Genomic DNA, 23,495 nt, shown 5'->3' with positions numbered 1-23,495 from the left:
TTTGTATTGTAAATGTACATTTAGTCCTAATTGGCGTGATAGCAAGTCTCCCCATAACGTTGAACTTTAACGCTATAGAGCTAAAATAGAGATATATATGACATTTTTTGCCAATATATTTCGATTGATTGATATAATGCATAACCTGTAAAATACATATTTTCTTTAAATTCCACGCTTGTTGCATTAGGGGGCGGCAGGGTAGCCTAGTGGTTAGAGCGTTGGACTAGTAACCGGAAGGTTGCAAGTTCAAACCCCCGAGCTGACAAGGTACAAATCTATCGTTCTGCGTCTGAACAGGCAGTAAACCCTCTGTTCCTAGGCCGTCATTGAAAATAAGAATTTGTTCTTAACTGACTTGCCTAGTTAAATAAAGGTAAAGTATTTTTTTTTTAGGTATAGTCCGAATCAACCAGTGTGCATATATTGTGTTATTTGGTTAGGCCTATTACACTACAATTGTGTGTAAATTGCATCATTGAGAGAATGCCATACAATTGCAAAGAATCATAGAGACTTTCGCTATCAATCATTGTATCCGGGTATCTAATGTAAACGGGGGTGTCGCATGGATAACATGCCACATCTGGTCACTCGGCATTGTTGCTTCTTGGTTACCAAGCGATTTATTAGAGACCCTTCTGCACAACGACTTGGCTACGAGCCATGTTCTAAAGAACAGACAAAGTCCCGGGCTCAATTTCAGTTTTAAAGATTTAAGTTTCACATGTAAATATGTATGCAAAATCTTAAAACATCACGCGATTTAGAGGCACGCGATTTAGAGGCACAAAAAGCAACCTGAACGAGAAAGTCTGGTTGGCTCAGTTACAAGTATCATCAAGAAGGAGCCGTGTTTGTTCTCATGACCAATTTATTGCCAATGAACATATGGACAATATTTTGTCTCACGTCATAGCAAGGGGGAAAACAAACATCATGCAATGTCAGCTATTCAGTAAGAGCAGAGCACCTTTGCCAGCTATGCAAACTTACTTGGACCACATCAGAAGAGGGCCACTTGCTTTCTGGGTATATAACCCGCATCAGGCTTATCTCTGCACGCACTGCTGACTCCCATTTGGAGATATTTCAGTTAGAACGCGCTGTTTTAACGCCGGCTACACCACTCAGCCCCTTCCAGTCATCAATCACCAGGTGAGCGCAATATGCCTATGTTAGTTTAAAGCTAGAATCATTAGTTGCTACATCAATTTTTTTGTACTTATAAACTAATTATATAACCATGAAGAATTTAACCTATACCTGCTATTTTTTTTTTTTACCATAACAGAGGCGGGGTAAACCGTCTTGTTATTGTTTCAATTAAGTACTTTAGCTGTAAATCACTCAATTAGGCTACTGTGCACTGTAGGTGTAGTAGAATAATACGTCTTATTTTTGTGTTTGTTTGTGCGTGTATGCCTGCTTCCTACCTTTTCCTAACAAGTCAAGGATGCCATAGCTTACATGTCCATGTGTTTATAACTTTTTGTTAATGCATACTGCATTTGTTATATTCCTAGACTTGCATGTGTATCACAACAACGTTTTTTTGTCAGTATTGGAACATTGGTTGTTGATGATTTTACGCACAGGTGGGGATTAAGCTTTACCATGACAGTTACTGTGCACACATTTCCCACCATATTCTACATGTAACTTTCAATGCCTCCCTATATAAAACAAAAAGAATGGTTACATCAATATAGTGTCCACTGTAACTGCCTGCTTGTTGTCTGTCTTCCCTTCATGACTTCCTGCGCGTCATATGGTAAAATAAATACTGTAAGTATTTTACTATGGTCAAATCAATGCAATAGTTAACATTAAAACGTGAAGACAATATATATTATTGAGTGAAATAAGTATGGCTTCTGAGTCAAATTTGAGAGAGCATCGTTTACACAGGCCTGCATCTGACGCGGGTGTTTTCTTGTTCCTGTCATTTCACTGCTTGGTCAGTAGAGGCCGCTGGAGTATTACAGATGTGTCTCCAGTGCCAGAGTAACACTCCTGCATAAGAACACTGTCAGAATGGTTTTGTTATATTAGTGACTCCGGAGCTATTTGCTTATTGGTATAGGTGATGCGAATTGTTTGAGAAAATGTAATCGTATTTGCAGGGTGAATGTAGGCACAAAGAGTCAACTTCTCGTATGATTAATTTCAAGCAGGTCGCAGAGACAAACAAATTGTTCTTCTCGGTTAGAGATTGAAAGGGGGAAGTGATTAAAAATAATAAACCGTTTAGCAATTTGTCTCAGAGAAGCGGATAAGCGGCCTGGCTCGCTAACAGAAAGTGCAGCATGAAATTCAACGTTACAAATAAACTGGTGGTTTAACAAATGAAGGCAACTCCTCCGGGCACGGGCGCAGCGCTAATCTCATTGTGACATGTTTAATCATTAGAAGAAGGGAGACGAATACAGGCATTGGGTTTGCCCGCAAGCAAAAGGTGTTTGGATTTCTGGAACCAAACCGCTCCAAATGATTTGTGCCTCGGGCCAACCTCCCCGGGCCATGGCTTAGTCCCATAAATAAAACGGACATACTTTTACCTGCATATTATATATAGCCTTTTAATCATAGAGGGGGAAATCGGTCTTGTCACTTTATACATTCATCATGAGCACCTCGAGGCAAACGGGGTTACATTTTACAAAGCCTAAACGCCAGCCTGAGGCATCGAAACACACTGAAATTCAGCGATTAAAGAAAGGAATGATCAACGATATTATACACCGTCCTGAAGCATTGTTAATGTATTCAATCTGAATACGTATTTAATCAACTGTATAAAATGTCTTTCTTCCTTAATTTGTGAACAAAAATTTGGGTGAGAACTATCTATTCTCCCGAAGGCTTTTTTGATTAATTTGAAAATTAATTATGCGATGATGGAGAATGCATGTTTCTGCAGTAGCCTAGTTTGGTATTGTATTTTATACATTTTCAGTATGAGAACCGTCTTATAAAATAAGCTGTTTACAGCACTTAGGGCTCTATCACGTATTCTTATAAAACACTAACTAATCCAACAGTATTTTTTTTCGGTGGAGTATTTATATCACCCGACTATTCCATACCTTTATGCATGCTCCAGTTTTAGTTACACACACAACCAGTGATAAAATAGCTAGGAATTCCCATGTGAATTCAAAATGCATTGTTTAGAGTGTATTCTTGTTTAGTGTATCCATGCCTTTAACGACAACTGGACGATAAATGTAAGCAACAAGCCTCGCATGTCCTCCCCAGAGCTCGAGCTCGAGCTCTATTTGTTTGTAGAGCACCAATTTAAAACAATAGTCAATGTTGCATCTTGGTGCATCTGTAGCAATGAGCAGTTATTCTGCTCATCAGCACTCTCCCTCTCCGATCATTATTGGGTCCAATACCCACCAGAAGAAGCGCTCACTCACCCACCCCCTTCAACGCTGAGCCTGAGACCTTCTAGCAGCAGGGAATGACGTGGTGTTGTCATCCTCAGTTTACGTAGTTTTCCGAGTTAAATATAACAAGAGAGATTAGGTATTACATAATTATTGTTATTATTATTTGGATTGCTGTGAATACGCCTATCATTAGGCCTTCTAGTAGGCTACTGTTATCATAGCAATTAGTGTGCTTTCTATTTTATTTTTCAGTGTGAAATGATATAGCCATAGTAATAACATATTCATATCAAATATGTAGCCTATTAATTCATGTAATAAGCTTCAGTAAATTAAGCTCACTTCGTACAGTGGGCTGGTTGGATGGTGCATATACTTATTATGAGGTACTTATTGCCAGGAATCGGTCCAGTCATGTTAACTGAACCGGCTTTGCTAAAGACTGCCATGCACTGCCCGTAAGTCCAAGTGAAAAGGCAAGCGGCCTGTTTGAGTTACCTGTGAAAGTAAACAGGTAAACACAAGGAGATGGCTCTTGAAGTGAAGTACGGCCACTTAGCCTGTGCACATTTACCTCTTCTTGCCGAAACCCTCAGTTCAATTGTTCAAATACATCCCCAATAACTGCCCACAGACCGCGCTCGTGTGCTCCTACCACCAACAACAGCGTGCTCTCTCATTTTGCCATCAAGAATCATGGACAAGCGCAATGACAACGCCGGTAAGCCTATAGCCTAGCATGACTATAAATAATGCATAAACTTCAAGTTTGCGGAACATAAAAATGACTCGTAAAATGAAGGAACTGCTCAATATTGAATGTAGTCTATTGATTAGATGTGCACATAGGCGTTGCAAAAAAAAGTCCACGGTTGTAGCCTATGTCGGGCAGTAAGGTCTATGTCACGGCTCGACTTTGCTCAAACCCCGTTCTGTTCATTAGAACCATTGTAACTGGTTGAGACAGTGTGATTAATTCTAGCTGCCAAAACTCTCCTCTGGTGAAATATTTAGCTAGGTAAAGTGCTAGCTCCGTGAGAGAAGGAAAACAGATCTAGCATCATGCAGTGTTGATGAGGACCAATAATAACAATAACAAAATAATAATAACAGTAATAATGTTGATATTATCATACAAATCTTTTGTAGGCCTATTTCAAACTGTGGAAGAATGGGCTTTCTTCCGTGAAAATTGCCTCTGTGGGCGAGAGTGTACCTCACTTTGTAGCCCACTGTATTTATTGAGCCAGTAAAGTAAATGGCCTATTTAGGCACTAGAGAAGATGTTTTGACACCTTCCTAGTTTGTGAGAGGGAGAAGGATAAGGAGAGTGTACGTGTATCCGTGTGCGCTAAAATGAAGGACTTTCCTTAATTTTGTCGAAGGATACAGGATTGAGTAAAGAGATAGTCCATTGAAAGCAGTTGAATACCATGACAACTAGGAACAACCTCAGATTTATTCCAAACAGTTAGAAAGCATTGTACAGGGGCGTCAATCATCCATTATTTCGCCCCTGAAATAAATGCAGAAACTACACCCGGACAAAAGCTTCCAACAGGAGCCGGACATTTGTCTACATTTCCCCCATTGTCTGCAGCTTAGCAGTCGGTTTGTATTTGTGTTTGCCCGGGTCCGACCACCCAGGATGCGCAGAGGAGTTGCTAGAAAAGTGCAACATTGTCACCCACATCACATACTAGATAGTAGGCAGAGGGGCTACAGCAGAAGCAGTGGAAGCTAAAAAAAAAATATCCTTGAAGGGAGTAAAATAAAGTAATCTGCAATAATTCCTCGTATTCTACAAAAGAGGTGACGACGTAGCACGTTGAATAGGCTACTCTGCTATGTTCTGGGGGGAAACTCACATAGAATACATTTCATAGGAATAATGGAATTGGAGAAATGTGTACAAAAATATACACAAATCCTGTGAGAACCTGTTATGTACAATTTAATATAGTAGGTTAAAAACCATAATTGTCAAGATTATGATATAGTCCTAAACAGCCTATAAAAACAGTATTCTTCATGTCGGCTAAAACGCTGCTATTATTCATAGGCTTATGTTACATTATTATTATAATGAGTATTATTATTAATTTATTTCCTTATAGGCTGTTCACCATTATTATTATTATTATCAGTCGGTTATCATTTATCTTTTTAGGTCCGATCGATGTGTTTTCCAAATAGAATCCGATCTTAATTACGCCCCTAAGTCTGAAACAAAATATTGACTCAAATGTTTTACATGAATTAGTGTTGACAATTGAAACATCTTTTTATTCAGGAGGGAAATTATGATATCAATGCTATCGAACGGGCATCCATACCACAGTTTTGGACCAACCGCCAAAATGCAGTTTTCCTATTGATTCAATATTGTATATATGTGGAGAGAAGCCTATAATGCAATAGCTTTTTCAGGAGCAATTTGTTATAACTCGCTTTCAATTATTCGGAGTATAAAGCTACTTGGAGGTCCTTTGTATGTAAATAGGATGTAAAAAAAGGCCCTTCCCATCTTTGTAATTAATTGACACGTTATACCACTCATCATGTTCTGAAGCACCAATGGTAGAGGCTCGGATCTCCCCAAAACCCACAATTTCACATCTGCAAACACTGTCTTCATCCACTTGACTCCCAAGACCCGCCCACACGTGGCCAACCTTTTGCGTTTTTAATGCTTTTTCACTGCAGGTTCATCTGTTGAGACCAACCTTATATGGGCTGATCGGACCGGTAATGGCTTATTTCTCCGTAGCACCCAGCAGTAGCACAGTATCAATGAGACAGATATAGCACTTCAGCCACTTTGGCATTCTTCCTGGACTTACAGAACTGATTCCTCTACTACTTGGATAGGCAATGGTTATCGACAGAGGCTCATGATTTTCTTTGAATAGTTCAAGGTAAAACAGCACTGAGATATCATTTTTTCTGAACTGCGATTGTGTTTTGTGTTTTAAAGCAGCGGATTGCCAAACTGGTGCAGCAAATTTCCAGCATACATTTCCCCAGAATATGTCGTTGACCAACACAAAGACCGGCTTTTCTGTGAAGGACATTTTGGACCTCCCTGACACGAATGATGAAGAAGGATCTATCACTGGACCCGAGGAAGATAACGAGGGATCGGAGACGACAAAACCCACTGGAGTTTTGGTACAAAGTCCGCTAGAAAACGTTCAAAATCTGCCTATAAAGAACCGCTTTTATGATAGTAGTGACAATCCTTACACAAGATGGCTTGCCACCACAGACACTCTCCAATATTCACGTAAGTAGCCAACTCTTTAAGAATCGTAAATTCATTTGCAAAGCACTTAAGTGAATACTTTAATCTGCCTGTTTTCTGAGTGAGAACGCATCATATATATGTTATCCAATCTACACTTGATGGAATGCATAATCTTTATTCCGTCGTGTCTGGGCTCAATGGTGCCCTTGAATGATGTGCAGCATTCATCTTTATTCGCCATGCATTGCTGCGCTCGTCTTAAAGGCGCTACCACCATTGAAATCATTTCATGTTCACATGTGCTCTAGTGACTCTAAACGTTTTTTAGAATATGATCGATAGAGGCTTGTTAATGCATCGACTATAAAGCCACATAAAATCGGCATCAGAAATGTACATTTTTTGCATGATGAAGATTTGTAGGCAGACAGTGCATGGTGTTGCTGCTACAGTGATTAACTTTCTTTGGGGACTGATGGGAATCAATATTGTGGGTCCCAACATAAAAAACTAATAACATTGTATTTTGGCTGTGCAAACGAACTATAAAGACACATAAAATAGACTTCATAAATTTGACCCCGTGTATTACACACACAAAAAAACAAATAACACTGTATTTTGGCTGTACAAACGAAATGCGTTACTTTAACATGCTTTGAAAAATGTATTTTACATGTAGCAGCTGAACATTTCCATGTGTGCTTGGCAGGTGTATTTCAGTCGAGAAAACCATTTTAACCGTTGTATTTTGTCTCTCCCACGCAGTGCATGGTCTTTCAGCAAGTTCTCAAGACTCAGCCAAGTCCCCAGAACCCTCTGCGGACGAATCGCCAGACAATGACAAGGAAACGTCAAGCAACGGCAGCGACTCCGGTAAGAAGCGAAAAAGAAGAGTGCTGTTTTCCAAGGCACAGACGTACGAACTTGAGCGTCGGTTTAGGCAACAGAGATACCTATCCGCGCCAGAGAGAGAACACCTCGCGAGTTTGATTCGCCTGACACCAACTCAAGTGAAAATTTGGTTCCAGAATCATCGGTACAAAATGAAGAGAGCGCGCGCTGAAAAAGGTATGGAAGTGACCCATCTCCCCTCTCCCCGGCGGGTGGCCGTACCTGTCTTAGTCAGGGATGGAAAGCCTTGTCATACTCTTAAAGCTCAGGACTTGGCGGCCACTTTTCAGGCTGGATTCCCCCTCTCGGCGTATAGCGCCCAGACCCTTCATCAAATGCAATATAATGCTCAGTACTGCGCCGCCACCACGCCACAATTCCCTTCAGCACATCACTTGGTGCAAACGCAACAGTGGACTTGGTGAACTAGTTGAGACTGACGGGGCTGCCGTTTAGGAGCACGATAGGGATTTCACTAGAAAATAAAGACTTTTCATTTTGCAGCTTGACCCATATCTACCATTTTTTTCGGGGCTAATATGTGCGCCGTGTTTACATGTTTTCGTTAAGAGAACTGGGTCCAGCCTCTCCCGAGATTTAAGAATGTCAATGCTCTTGTGAAATTTTGTACAGTATGTTTGTGTGTTGTAGATATGTTTTATTTTTGTCCTTCGTGTTATAAGCACGTGCAAAACCACTTTATAATTATGGAATATTTTATTTCTTGCTTCTTTTACAATGGACCGAAAATATTTATGGCCATGAATAAACATTGGCAACTTTTAGCTTTTTTCCCTTTGTTTTTGTTTTTTGTAAATACTTTGTGGTAATTATTTGCAACCTAGAAACATGTCAGGATCGTATACGTGGAGATATACATATTTCCAATTCAAAAAGAAGGAAGAATTTCTGGCGGAATTGTCATGGCTGTCTAACAGAGCACCATATTATTATGTGAATAACAGGTAAATCGCGCGCTGATGGGGAAATATCCCAATTTTTATAAGGATTTTAATAAAATGCTGTGTTTCAGAAATTACGTTTTGGTTTGCGTGTCTTAATACGTCCTATTTAATTTATTGAATACATACGCTAAACATTGTTCATGTGATGCATGGCAGCCTATACGTGTTACCAGAAAGCAGGTGAATTTATGTGTCGCGCACTTATTATTATTATTTTTTAACCTAAATTAATCCGTCTAAATGGTCTGAACATGGACACGTCAGTAATAAGGAGGCTAAAGTCACTTGTGAAATGGGGCTAAAATCCACTCACTTAGCCTAATATAAGAGGGCTTCTTCAGCTAAGAAGCTTTTGAGTCAAAAGCTCTCCTTTTCAAGGTCTCGAACTCCTCTCGGATTGGGGTGTGAAGTGGTAGGCCTATATTTTAAAAACGGGTTTAATGCAAAGACGTTTTAATTTTACGCACGGTTTTACGCTCGTCATTGTTGTCAAACAAACACAACCCGTGAAAGGAATATCAATCAAGTTACGTAGTCTTCAATATCCCTTGCTCTATGTTAGCTTATGCTTTACCTTTTTGTAGATGCAGGCCTATGGATGGATGGGCTGTGGATGTGTATCAAAAATAGCTATCTTAAACAGTGTACCAAAGTAGTCGACACAATAACCAAATGGGTCCCAAGTGAATCACAGAGTGCATTGTGATTATCAGACCCAATGCAGTATGTTGGGTAAATATGATTACCTTTGGCAAAATCTTAACTGTATTGTTTTTGACCCAGCACCGAGATCTTATAGAACAGATGTTAGAGTCGCCCTCACTATCATTGAACAAACAGCTAAATTGACACCGATTGCTAATTAGGGGGGCCACTGCTTTTGGTCCAGGCTACAGAGACTCAATTTGTTTTCTTCAGAGAGAGGCTACAATGTTTACATTTGCAAGCTGTGCTGCTGACGTATTCCCTGATATTATTCGTTGCTCCATTAACCATGTCATACAAGCTGATGGCGGTGTTGTATCGCATTATTTATTCACAATTAAGTTGTTGTTTATAGGCTATAAAAATAGTTTTTCAATGGAAATGGCCATCTTTGAATGACCTATAGGCTAATAGTTTCGATTTCATATAGCACCATTGGGCTCCTTACCCATGGTGCTACAATTTTGATCGCAGACGTGTGGAAGTGGGAATGATAAATAAATGGAAGTACAATTTATAGCAGTTGATTTTCATTTATAACATCATTTTTTCTAGATTATTGTTGCTTTCATTTGTCTATACGCCTATACCCTCGAGTGAAATAACAGCTTGATGTAAAAATATGACACTAATGTTAGGCTACTATACAACTAGACTACACAAGTAGGCTACAATAATACATTCTAAAAACACCCATCACTCTAGCAACCTGCGTAAGAGCGCTGATATAATTTTAGTCTACTTAAGTCAATAAAACATGTTGATTTCTGTCTGGCCCTAACCCCGATGGCCAGAGATTTAGCACTGTGACGAGGCAGTTTTGTGCAGTCTATCGTTGCACAATATACAGTACACCACACAAAAAGCACACAAAGGCGTAGGGCCAGTTGTCGTGGATGTTAGAGGCGTGCATATTAACGAGGACCCAGAGTGGGATTGCAGACCGTGTGGATAGAGAGCCTGTCAAAGTTTCCTGGGGCTATTCAATTCCTTTATCTTGACCAGTGCATCCCGGAGTCAGGGAGATGTATCCTTGTTTTTTTTTGTCGTGCCTGTCAGTTAGTGCCATTGTGATCCTTGTTGTACACGTTGTATCCCATATGGACAGCTGGGCTCGGGCAAGGAGAAAAGGATCCTTCACAAAACCCAAATTGTGTCCAGCTCTCAAATAAAGCATTGTTGTCTAAAAGAAAAACGAATTAAAAATTCGTGCTATATCTATTCTGGGAAAAAGAAGCCACATTCACAGATAACAGGGGGTCCTTCTTCCTCGATAAAGCTACGCTAACAACAGCCCTCTCATTTCTCTTTCCCTCTCTCTCGTTCCCCTCGATCTTCCCAGCTCAAAGAGCGAGTATTGTCTGTCCCCAAAAGTGTGTGGTCACTGGGCAGCAAAACTATTTTAAAACTCCAAATTTCGAGCAGTCTTATTTCCTGTTAGCTTTGTATCAGTGTCACGGATAGCATATTTCTGATCTCCATGGAAAATATCTTACTTGATTTATATACCATGACAAGAGACAAGACATTTAGGAATTCCGTATTCTGCATGAAATAATAATTTCCCTGAGCTTTATCCGTTTAATTTTCCAGACGTTTCCATTTACTTGAATACACGTTATAGACTATGAATGCGTAATTATCATCTTATATTGGCATTTTAAAACACGCACAGAACTAGTTTTTAGAGTATAAACGTGTAGTTTTCAACAATGACTATACGATGAATACAATAGGCCAACAAATAGATAAGAGAGAGCAAGGGATATTGGTTTTGAATTTAAATTTGTTCTTGTAAATCTAGTCGGATGCAGGCCTAAATGCACTTCAACGATAACTATAGGCTTCCTTGTTAATTTAGTCATTTTGTTTGTTGCCCTTGACCTTGGGATAATAATTTAATATAATTAAGACAGGTCTCCATGCAGACAAAAAGCGAATTATTTTCGATAATAATTACTAACTTGCTGAATAGCACATAGCTCACCAAGATTCAGCATTAGACACATTTGTTGTTGTTTTTTTTGTTTGATGTCAGAGAGGGGATACTTATCAATGCGATTACTCATTCCCAAGAGCATGCACAATGTATCTTATCTTTTGATGGCAAAAGTTACTATTGCATATGTTCAAGGTCTATCACATTATGTTTTTTTGGATATGGAAGTGTGCACACCTCAAACCCAGGTAGACATGTTATCCATGATGCACATGCACCTTGACATCCAACGTTGGTTCTTATATTCTGATTAATACACGAGGTAATGCAGCTTTTCGATGCCAGAACAGTAGAAGCGCTATGTTTATCTGACATTGCTTTAGGATGCACTAAGAAACTCAACCACATTAAAACAAACATATCGGTGTGTGCACCATAGCTCACCCCGTGGATAATGCTATTATATGCTTTAGAATAGAATACTTCAGGAAATATGCACTTGGGTCTCTGTGGATCTTCGTCATTCTGACCGTTTGAACCCCAACATAAATCATTCTGTATCGTGTACATCTCCAAATAAACGAGGATTTCAAAGCTACAATAAGCAGGGCTTTCATTTAAAGGAAGCAATCTAGTTTTATTGCCTTAAAGAAGATCCAGATTAGATTCGCCTACCGCGGTGGCACATTGCAGATATTAAAGAGAGAGAGAGAGAAAGCGACCGAGAGAGGAAAAAATAGGAAATATAACCAATACACCTGGTTGCCACCAGGTGGAAGTAGAGGTCTATAGTTTGGATCTATATTGCGCCCTTGTCCTCAAAACGAATAGGCAGTATTATCATTATAATTTACTACATTTTAATATTATTTTACTTATTGATCATTATGGTGCCTTTTAAAAATAACAATCATATGCTTATTAAAAATTGGTTGAATTAGAAACAAAGACAAGCTTGGTGTAGCCTACAATATTTCAATGACATGCATTCCAATATTATATTGCACTTTTGAAAATAAAACCAATTACGCACTCTCATTAAGAGAGAGTGAGAGAGAGAGAGAGAGAGAGAGAGAGAGAGAGAGAGAGAGAGAGAGAGAGAGAGACCAACTCCACAGTGTGGCGCAATTGGATTATGAAAGGAATTTTAAAGAACATAGTTTCAACATTTTCCATATCATTGATTGCCATATGCATGAAATTGAATGATATTTTTGATTATTGTAGCACCGAGGTCATCTAAGGGCAATTACAACATGCAATTGTCAATACGTTGGTGGAATTTAGAGGTTGATTGAGAATATCATATTTTGATAGATAGTTGCCTATGTGTTCAGCTGTGGAATTGGATAAAGTAATTCCTGGAAACTGACCAGTGTAAAGTTATTGATTATTATATTAAAAAGGACATTTCACTGTGAAACCATCATCAACTTCCTCCTCCTCCTTCTCCTCCTCCTCATCATCATCTCAGAGCAATGGTGCCCTGCTCCCACAAATGATTACATCCAGGGGGGGCTATTTAAGCACAAATAAGCAACAATAAAAACTGCTATTTCTAACAACTTCTCTACAGGAAGCCTCCGAGTCTGTATCATTTGTATTGATGTTGGATTCATTCAGCCATAGGTTACCAATACCATCCATCAGTTTAAGCAATTTTGCAGCATCATATACTTTTATAGCCAGGACAACCGGCCAGTAGAGTTGGCGCTAGTAACAAATAGCTTACTTTGGTTAGCTTTTATTTAAGGGTATCACATTGAAGCACATGAAGGCGATTCACTGTGTTAAAGACTAATGAGTAACCTAGTATGGAGACCAATGTTTACATACATCATTGATGGAGATGCAGTGGTGGAAACATACCTTTTTGATGTGATGACTGACTGGTTCTCAGATGCCTCATTGTGCATTTTACAACATAAGGGTTTATAACACCTTACAGTGTCTTCAGAAAGTATTCACACCTCTTGACTTTAAAAAAAAATTGTGTTACAGCCTGAATTTAAATAGATTAAATTGCCTTTTTTTTGTCAATGACCTACACACAATAATATCCCCTAATGTCAAAGTGCAATTATGTTTTAGAAATGTTTACAAATGAATTAAAAATTAAAGTTGAGATGTCTTGAGTCAAACCCTTTTTTATGCCAAGCCTAAATACGTTCAGGAGTAAATATTTGCTTAACAAGTCACATAATAATAGTATCGAGGAATAATAGTATTTAACATGATTTTTGAATGACTACCTCATCTCTGTACCCCACACATACAATTATCTGTAAGGTCCCTCAATCAAGCAGTGAATTTCAAACACAGATTCAGATTCAACCACGAAGACCAGAGAGGTTTTCCAGTGCCTCACAAAGAAGGGCAACTATTGGTAGATGTGTACAAATAAATAAATAAATAGACATTGAATATCCCTTTGAGCATGGTGAAGTTATAAATTACACTTTGGATGGTGTATCAATACACCCAGTCACTACAAAGATACAGGCGTCCTTCCTAACTCAGTTGCCGAAGAGGAAGGAAACCACTCAGAGAGTTCACCATGAGGCCAAAGGTGATTTGAAACAGTTATAGAGATTAATGGCTGTGATAGGAGAAAACAGGATGAATCAAAAATATTGTAGTTACTCCACAATACTAACCTAATTGACAGAGTAAAAAGTAGGCAGTCTGCACAGAATAAAACTATTCTAAAACATGCATCTTGTTTGCAACAAGGCACTAGAGAAATACTGCCAGAAAATGTGGGTATATCAATTTACTTTTTGTCCTGAATACAGTGTTATTTTTGGGGCAAATCCAATATGACACATTACTGATTATCACTCTCCATATTTTCAAGCATAGTGATGGCTGCATCATGTTATTGGTATGCTTGTAATATTTAAGGACTGGGAAGTTTTTCAGGACAACAAATAAATGTATATGCCAAATCCTAGAGGAAAACCTGGTTCAGTGTGCTTCCCACCAGACACTGTCAGATTAATTCACCTTTCAGCAGGACTATAACCTAAAACACAAGGCCAAATCTACATTGGAGTTGCTTACCAAGAATACATTGAATGTTCTTGAGTGTCCGAGTTACAGTCTTCACTTAAATCTACTTGAAAATCTATGGCAAGACCTGAAATGGTTGTCCAGCAATGACCAACAACCAATTTTACAGAGCTTGAAGAATCTTTCAAATAATAATGGGCAAATGTTGCACAATCCAGGTGTTGAAAGCTCTTAGAGACTTGCCCAGAAAGACTCATAGCTGTAAGCACTGCCAAAGGTGCTTCTACAAAGTATTGACTCAGGGGTGTGAATACTTGTGTAAATGAGATATTTCTGTATTTAATTTTCTCTTGTAATTATCTTTTTATTTTATTTTAACAGGGTTTACATAGAGAACCAAACAAAGTCCACCACACAGACTAAGTACAATACATGGAATAAGGATACAGCAAAACGTTATACAAAAAGGCAATAAAAACATCAGAATTATAATGTGGGGATTTTATGGGAGGTTTTCTACAATAGGACAGATTTTCCAAAATGTATCAGACTTCTGGTGTAAATCAAAGGTAAGTTTCTCTAGGTGTAGAATAGCAGAAGCCTGAGAAAGCCACATCCTCACAGATAGTACTTCAGGTGTGGACCACAAGAACAAAATAATGTTTTTGGCTAAGTGAACAAGGGTATTGAACAGACTTCAGACTCAGGGTCAAACACAATGTTACAATCAAAGTAGAGTAAATATACATTTGGTGAAAGAGCTAATTGTCTACCCAAGATCTTCTGGATGTGCAGACGAATATCATTCCAATAACACTGGATTATGCTACAGCACCAAATGTGCATGAAGGTGCCAGTATCCTGTTTACATTTGAAACATAAATGTGATGCATTGGAATACATTCTGTGAAGGCGAACAGGTGTAAAGTAGGTTCTATGATATTTTTTGGGGGTGTGGGGATTGAGTTCTTGTGTGTTTATGCAGGTGCATTTGGGGTAGACCCATTGGCAGATTGAAGTCCAGCCTTCCTCACCGAATGCATGTCCAATGTCTCTCTCCCAAACATGTCTGAATGCATCATAGGATGAGACACTTCTGTTCAATAAAATAGAATATAAGTCAGAGATTAAACCTCTCCAAACACTAGGATTTGTAAATAGTTTTTAAACTTCAGTCATTTGAAAACGTTGTTTATCAACTTTCTTCCTACCCTATATGAATTGCCTAAGTTTGTAGGCACTTAAAAACATCGTGGGATAAGTCAAAATCTGTTTTTATCTGTTGGAAAGATTTAAGAGTGTCCTGACTAAATATAGGCATAAGGTCAGCAATACCCTTTGTCTTCCAGTCCAGAAGTCCAATACTCCTTTTTTGAGTGGGAAGTCAGGATTAAGGGCAATCGGTGACCAGAGTGATATATGGTCTGGAATCTGCAAGCATCTCCTTGCACCTTTCCAAGCTAAGAGTGTATTATGTACTGTAAAATTGTCAGATAAGGCCTGGAACCTTTCAAAGCTATTAATAAATGTGAAGGAAGCTATTGCTCTTGGATGACATTCTATTGATTCCATCCCAACCCAAAGTGAGTGGCGTCTATCTAGGCACCAACTGTGTGCTTGATTTGACCAGACCGGTAATATAGTTACAGATTTGGCAAAGAGACACCTCTTACTTCCTTAGGCTTAATTTATTTTGTAAATTTGTTTCTAGGTTTCTTATTGTTCCAGATATATTTAGAGATATAGGCATTCATTTTCTGAAAAAAGGACTGAAATAGATGGCAGGGGATATTTTAAAATATATCATTTTGCAGAGGAAGGATATTCATCCTGACTACATTAATCCTGACAAAAAAAGTGTTTGGTAGGGCTGTGTAATGGTTTTCCTCCTCTTCTGAGGAGGAGTAGGAAGGATCGGACCAATATGCAGCATGGTATGTGTTCGTCATTTTATTAAACTGAACACTACTATACAAAGTAAACAAAAAGAACAACCGAAACAGTTCCATCTGGTAACTAATACAAAGACAGAAAACAACTACTCACAAATCATAGTGGGAAACAGGCTGCCTAAGTATGGTTCTCAATCAGAGACAACGATAAACAGCTGCCTCTGATTGGGAACCATACCAGGCCAAACACAGAAATACAAAACATAGAACAACACACAGAATGCCCACCCCAACTCACGCCCTGACCAAACTAAAATAGAGACATAAAAAAGGAACTGAGGTCAGGACGTGACAGGCTGACCACTTAACCAGGTCTTGTTTAATCTTTGTGAGCAAAGGCATATAATTTGAAGTGAACAGGTCTTTATGATTTGGAGTAACATATATGCCCAAGTACTTAAAGCCTGTTTCAGTAAATCAGAATGGAGATGTTGTTTCTAAGTTGATTGTAGAGGGAATATTCAAAGGTAAAGCCATGGATTTATCTACATAAATGTTGTACCCTGACAGGTTACCATATTCAGATAGTATGTCTGTTACTGCAGTGACAGAGGTCTCTGGTTTAGACATGTATAAAAGCTCATAATCTGAAAATAATGAAATTCTATGCTCTTCGTCACCCACAGAGAAGCCCCTGAAGTTATTACTAGACCTTATTGCCTCAGCCAGTGGTTCTATGACTAACGAGAACAGAACAGGAGATAAAGGACAGCCTTGACGGCAGCCCCTACCGATAGTACATCTTTCTGATAGTTTACCATTTGAGTTAAATGCTGCTGATGAGTAAAAATAAAGTAATGTTGCTAAATTAATAAAATTGTCCTCCATCCTGCGAGCAAGTGTCTTAGCAATTATTTTAACATCAACTCCTAGCAAACTTATAGGTCTAAACAAAAAGCAGTTTAATTACTTTTTTAGTTTTTTAGTATCAGGCAAATGAATGCAGTTTCCCAGGACTTTGGTATGATGTCTATTTTGAACATATAATTTAGAGCAGGAATGAAGGTAGGGCATATCTCAGGCCAGAACTTCTTGTAGAACTCTGCAGAGAAGCCATCTAAGCTGGGTGCCTTACCAGAAGGCATTGCCTTAATAGCTTCCCTAACCACTTCAGGAGTAAAGGAAGCATTTATTATTTTTCTATTCTCATCTGATATAGTGGGCATGATGATCTTATTCATATATTTTGTAATTTCGTCATTTGATCTTGTACATTGTGAAGTATAAAGAGATTTATGGAAGTCGTAAAATGTATTATTGATAAGCAATGGGTCATAAGAAGTGGAGCCATCTGCCATCCTTATAGACTTAGTCAATCTTTCATTCTGTCATTTTTTAAGTTGGTGTGCAAGTAGACGGCTCAGCCGGTTAAAACAAGTTTTTTAACATGCTTTGTATGATCTAAATAATTGAGTTTGGTCTTAGTACAAGCTAGTGAATTCCAGTTTGCCTAGATTGGTTATTGTTTATGGAAAAGTTCTAAATGGTTTACTTCAGCTTCCAATTTTTCCCACTTTTCCATTCCAAGCTTCTTAATCAGAGGAACTTGGGAAATAGTTGCAGCTGAGACAGGAGAGAGTTGACTGTTGAGCCAGTAATTTGATTATTTATCTTTTATCACAGAGCAGAATCCTTCATCATTAAGCAGAGACTTATTACGTCTCCAATATCTCGTTTTGGGATTGTTTTGCCAATTTCAATATCTTTATACACTGGGGCATGGTCAGAAATGTCTATAAAACCAATACCATGCATGTAAGTAGAGGGCATAAAACATTTTTCCAATCTAGAATATTAATTATGGGATCTAGAGTAGAAAGTATAGTCTCTGACATTAGGATTTAGCTTCCTCCATATGTCTACTAAACCAGATTAATCACAAATGCTTCCAAGATTATTTGAGGCTATATGATTCAATACTGGAGCAGTTGATGATTTATCAATTTTATCCAAAGTACAGTTCAAATTTCCTGCTATAAACCCAAGACCCTTGCAGTGTTCATTAAATAATAAAATTGTGTCAGACATACATTTGGGGGAGTCTATGTTTGGGCCATATACATTTAGTATAGTAGCAATATGTTGACCCAGAATATCACCTGTAATCAAAATACATCGCCCTTCAGGGTCTGTGTCTTGGTGCTCAAATTTAAATGGGACATGTTTATTTACAAGGATGGCAGTGCCTCTTTTGTTTGAAATAAAATAAGAAAAATACACCTGGCCCACGCAGTTCCTTTTTAGCATGTTTTGTTGAAGATAAATGGGTCTCCTGTAGAATAGCAATTGAAACTCTTTCCTTTTTTAAGAATGTTAGAATTTTCTTCCTCTTAAAGAGCTGTCTACATACCACCACAGAGCGAGGTTGGAACTAAATCCGCACTAAATGAGCTGTATTCCACCGTAAACAAACAGGAAAACGTTCATCCAGAGGCTGCATTCCTAGTGGCTAGTGACTTTAATGCAGGGAAACTTAAATCAGTTTTACCTCATTTTAATCAACATGTTAAATGTGTAACCAGAGGAATAACAATTCTAGACCACCTCTACTCCACACACAGAGACGCGTACAAAGCTCTCCCTCACCCTCCATTTGGCAAATCTGACCATAACACTATCCTCCTGATTCCTGCTTACAAGCAAAAATTTAAGCAGGAGGCACCAGTGACTCGGTCAATAAAAAAAAGTTGTCAGATCAAGCAGATGCTAAACTACAGGACTGTTTTGCTGGCACAGACTGGAATATGTTCTGGGATTCTTCTGAAGGCATTACACCACATTAGTCACTGGCTTTATCAATAAGTGCATCAAGGACGTTGTCCGCACAGTGACTGTATGTACATACCCCAACCAGAAGCCATGGATTACAGGCAACATTCGTACTGAGCTAAAGGGTAGAGCTGCCGCTTTCAAGGAGTGGGACTCTAACCCGGAAGCTTATAAGAAATCTCGCTATGCCCTCCAACGAACCATCAAACAGGCAAAGCGTCAATACAGAACTACGATCGAATCGTACTACACCGGATCAGATGTGGCAGGGCTAGCAAACTATTACAGACTATAAAGGGAAGCACAACCGAGAGCTGCCTAGTGACACGAGCCTACCAGACGAGCTAAATAACTTCTATGCTCTCTTCGAGGCAAGTAACACTGAAATATGCATGAGAGCAACAACTCTTCTGGATGACTGTGTGATCACGCTCTCCGCAGCCGATGGGAGTAAGACCTTTAAACAGGTCAAAATTCACAAGGCCGCTGGGCCAGACGGATTACCAGGAAGTATACTCCAAGCATGCGCTGACCAACTGGCAAGTGTCTTCACTGACATTTTCAACCTCTCCCTGTCTGAGTCTGTAATACCAACATGTTTCAAGCAGACTAACATAGTCCCTGTGCCCAAGAACACTAAGGTAACCTGCCTAAATGACTACTGACCTGTAGCGCTCACGTCTGTAGCAATGAAATGCTTTGAAAGGCTGGTCATGGCTCACATTAACACCATTATCCCAGAAACTCTAGACCCACTCCGATTTGCATACCGCACCAACAGATTCACAGATGATGCAATCTCTATTGCACTCCACGCTGCCCTTTCCCACCTGGACAAAACTGACAACGATGAGACAGCCTATAGGGAGGAGGTCATAGACCTGACCATGTGGTGCAAGGACAACAACCTCTCCCTCAACGTAATCAAGACAAAGGAGATGTTTGTAGACTACAGGAAAAAGAGGATGAAGCACACCCCCATTCTCATCGACGGGCTGTAGTGGAGCAAGTTGAGAGTTTCACAAACTAACATGGTCCAAACACACCAAGACAGTCGTGAAGAGGGCACGACAACACCTATTTTCCCTCAGGAGACTGAAAAGATTTGTTATGGGTCCTCAGATCCTCAAAAGATTTTACAGCGGCACCATCGAGAGCATCCTGACGGGTTGCATCACTGCCTGGTATGGCAACTGCTCGGCCTCCGACCGCAAGGCACTGCAGAGAGTAGTGCATACGGCCCAGTACATCACCGGGGCCAAGCTTCCTGCCATCCTTGATCTCTATACCAGGTGGTGTCCTCCCTGCTTTAGCACACTCTGCCAACCCGGATGTCCTAACCGTGTCTGAATCCTGGCTTAGGAAGACCACCAAAAACTCTAACTACGTCCCTAACTACAACATTTTCAGACAAGATAGAATGGCCAAAGGGGGCGGTGTTGAAATCTACTGCGGAGATAGCCTGCAGAGTTCTGTCCTACTATCCTGGTCTGTACTCAAACAATTTGAACTTCTACTTTTAAAAATCCACCTCTCTAAAAACAAGTCTCTCACCGTTGACGCCTGCTATAGACCACCCTCTGCCCCCAGCTGTGCTCTGGACACCATATGTGAACTGATTGCCCCCCATCTATCTTCAGAGCTTGTGCTGCTAGGTGACCTAAACTGGAACATGCTTAACACCCCAGCCATCCTACAATCTAAACTTGATGCACTCAGTCTCACACAAATTATCAATGAACCTACCAGGTACCACCCCAAAGTCGTAAACACGGGCGCCCTCATAGCTATCATCCTAACCAAATTGCCCTCTAAATACACCTCTGCTATTTTCAACCAAGATCTCAGCGATCACTGCCTCATTGCCTGCATCCGTAATAGGTCAGCGGTCAAGCGACCTCCAATCATCACTGTCAAACGCTCCCTGAAACACTTCAGCGAGCAGGACTTTCTAATCGACCTGGCCCGGGTATCCTGGAAGGACATTGACCTCATCCCGTCAATAGAGGATGCCTGTTTTTTATTTAAATGCCTTCCTCACCATCTGAAATAAGCATGCCCCATTCAAAACATTTAGAACCTGGAACAGATATAGCCCTTGGTTCTCTCCAGACCTGACTGCCCTTAACCAACACAAAAACATCCTATGGCGTTCTGCATTAGCATCGAACAGCCCCCGTGATATGCAACTTTTCAGAGAAGTTAGAAACCAATTTACACATGCAGTTAGAAAAGCCAAGGCTAGCTTTTTCAAACATAAATTTGCTTCCTGCAACACAAACTCAAAAAAGTTCTGGGACACCGTAAAGTCCATGGAGAATAAGAGCACCTCCTCCCAGCTGCCCACTGGACTGAGGATAGGAAACTCTGTCACCACCGATAAATCCACTATAATTGAGAATTTAAATAAGCATTTTTCTACGGCTGGCCATGCTTTCCACCTGGCTACCCCTACCCCTACAGCAACTTCTCCCAAATCCAGTCAGCTGAAAGAGTTGTTCTGAAAGAACTGCAAAACCTGGATCCCTACAAATCAGCCGGGCTAGACATTCTGGACCTTTTCTTTCTAAAATTATCTGCCAAAATTGTTGCAACCCCTATTACTAGCCTGTTCAACCTCTCTTTCATGTTGTCTGAGATTCCCAAAGATTGGAAAGCAGCTGCGGTCATCCCCCTCTTTAAAGGGGGGGACACTATTGACCCAAACTGCTACAGACCTATATCTATCCTAACCTGCCTTTCTAAGTTCTTCGAAAGCCAAGTCAACAAACAGATTACTGACCATTTCGAATCCCACCGCACCTTCTCCGCTATGCAATCTGGTTTCAGAGCTGGTCATGGGTGCACCTCAGCCACGCTCAAGGTCCTAAACGATATCTTAACCGCCATCGATAAGAAGCAATACTGTGCAGCCGTATTCATTGACCTGGCCAAGGCTTTCGACTCTGTCAATCACCACATCCTCAATGGTAGACTCGATAGCCTTGGTTTCTCAAATGATTGCCTCTCCTGGTTCACCAACTACTTCTCTGATAGAGTTCAGTGTGTCAAAACGGAGGGCCTTTTGTCCGGGCCTCTGGCTGTCTCTATGGGCGTGCCACAGGGTTCAATCCTTGGGCCGACTTTCTTCTCTGTATACATCAATGATGTTGCTCTTGCTGCTGGTGTGTCTCTGATCCACCTCTACGCAGACGACACCATTCTGTATACTTCTGGCCTTTCTTTGGACACTGTTAACAACCCTCCAGACGAGCTTCAATGCCATACAACTCTCCTTCTGTGGCTTCCAACTGCTCTTCAATACAAGTAAAACCAAATGCATGCTCTTCAACCAATCACTGCCTGCACCTTCCCGCCCGTCCAGCATCCCTACTCTGGACGGTTCTGACTTAGAATATGTGGACAACTACAAATACCTAGGTGTCTGGTTAGACTGTAAACTCTCCTTCCAGACTCACATCAAACATCTCCAATCCAAAGTTAAATCTAGAATTGGCTTCCTATTTCCCAACAAAGCATCCTTCACTCATGCTGCCAAACATACCTTCGTAAAACTGACCACCCTACCGATCCTCGACTTCGGCGATGTCATTTACAAAATAGCCTCCAATACCCTACTCAATCAATTGGATGCAGTCTATCACAGTGCCATCCGCTTTGTCACCAAAGGCCCGTTACTACCCACCACTGCGACCTGTATGCTCTCGTTGGCTGGCCCTCGCTTCATACTCGTCGCCAAAACCACTGGCTCCAGATCATCTACAAGACCCTGCTAGGTAAATAAAGGCGAAATAAAAATATATATAAAAAAAGGGACTCGGCAGTGTGGTTTTGCAAATTTAAATTTTTCTGTTTTGATTAAGTTTAGAGTTACACAAACGTCTTATTGTTTTGTTATTGTGATACACTACTTCATCTGGGTTAAGTTATTCTATAATATTCTGTAACATAAACAGTTAATTTAAAGCAGTCTCCTGGAATGTTCGTGGCAGTGGGCATGTGGTTAAGGTATGTAATCACTAATATGAAAAGAGGAACTGATGATGCACTACCCAATTTCGAAAACAGGTTTTAAGATATTGCTAAAACCTGCAAAAACAGCCTCCCAGGTGACACAGTGGTTAAGGGCACTGTACTGCAGCGCCAGCTGTGCCACCAGAGACCCTGGGTTCACGCCCAGGCTCAGTCGCAACCGGCCGCGACCGGGAGTTCCGTGGGACGACGCACAATTGGCCTATGGTCTTCCGGGTTAGGGAGGGATTGGCCAGTAGGGATATCCTTGTCTCATCGCGCACCAGCGACTCATGTGGCGGGCCGGGTGCAGTGCACGCTAACCAAGGTTGCCAGGTGCACAGTGTTTCCTCTGACACATTGGTGCGGCTGACTTCCGGGTTGGATGCGCGCTGTGTTAAGAAACAGTGCGGCTTGGTTGGGTTGTGTATCGGAGGATGCATGACTTTCAACCTTCATCTCTCCCAAGCTCGTACGGGAGTTGTAGTGATGAGATAGAAGCTACTAAAACATTTGGATACCACAAAATTGGGGAGAAAAAGGGGTCAAATTACAAATAAAAAACCTGCAAAAACAGGTTTTAAGATATTTTTACAAATATAT

General features: G+C 40.2%; 1 protein-coding gene across 3 annotated transcripts in view; it reads left to right on the top strand.

Moving 5' to 3' along the window:
- Positions 1-1,076: 1,076 nt before the first annotated feature.
- LOC112261953 (homeobox protein Nkx-2.2a) overlaps positions 1,077-23,495 on the top strand; it is a 29,585-nt gene continuing 7,166 nt past the window's right edge. Inside the window, exons 1-3 of one of the 3 annotated variants that reach the window (XM_024437606.1) lie at positions 1,077-1,158; positions 6,376-6,684; positions 7,414-8,322. In XM_024437606.1, coding sequence (XP_024293374.1) covers positions 6,429-6,684; positions 7,414-7,964 — 807 coding nt within the window. In that variant the 5' untranslated portion in view covers positions 1,077-1,158; positions 6,376-6,428 and the 3' untranslated portion in view covers positions 7,965-8,322. Of the gene's footprint in view, positions 1,159-5,936; positions 6,685-7,413; positions 8,323-23,495 lie in introns of those variants that run through there. The other 2 variants (XM_024437607.2, XM_024437605.2) reach the window with 2 other exon arrangements.

Source organism: Oncorhynchus tshawytscha, linkage group LG11, assembly GCF_018296145.1.
Source record: "Oncorhynchus tshawytscha isolate Ot180627B linkage group LG11, Otsh_v2.0, whole genome shotgun sequence".
In the NCBI taxonomy this organism is placed as follows: Eukaryota; Metazoa; Chordata; class Actinopteri; order Salmoniformes; family Salmonidae; genus Oncorhynchus; species Oncorhynchus tshawytscha.
The sequence above is the reverse complement of the archived record's forward strand: the minus strand, read 5'-3'. Positions and strand labels throughout refer to the sequence as shown.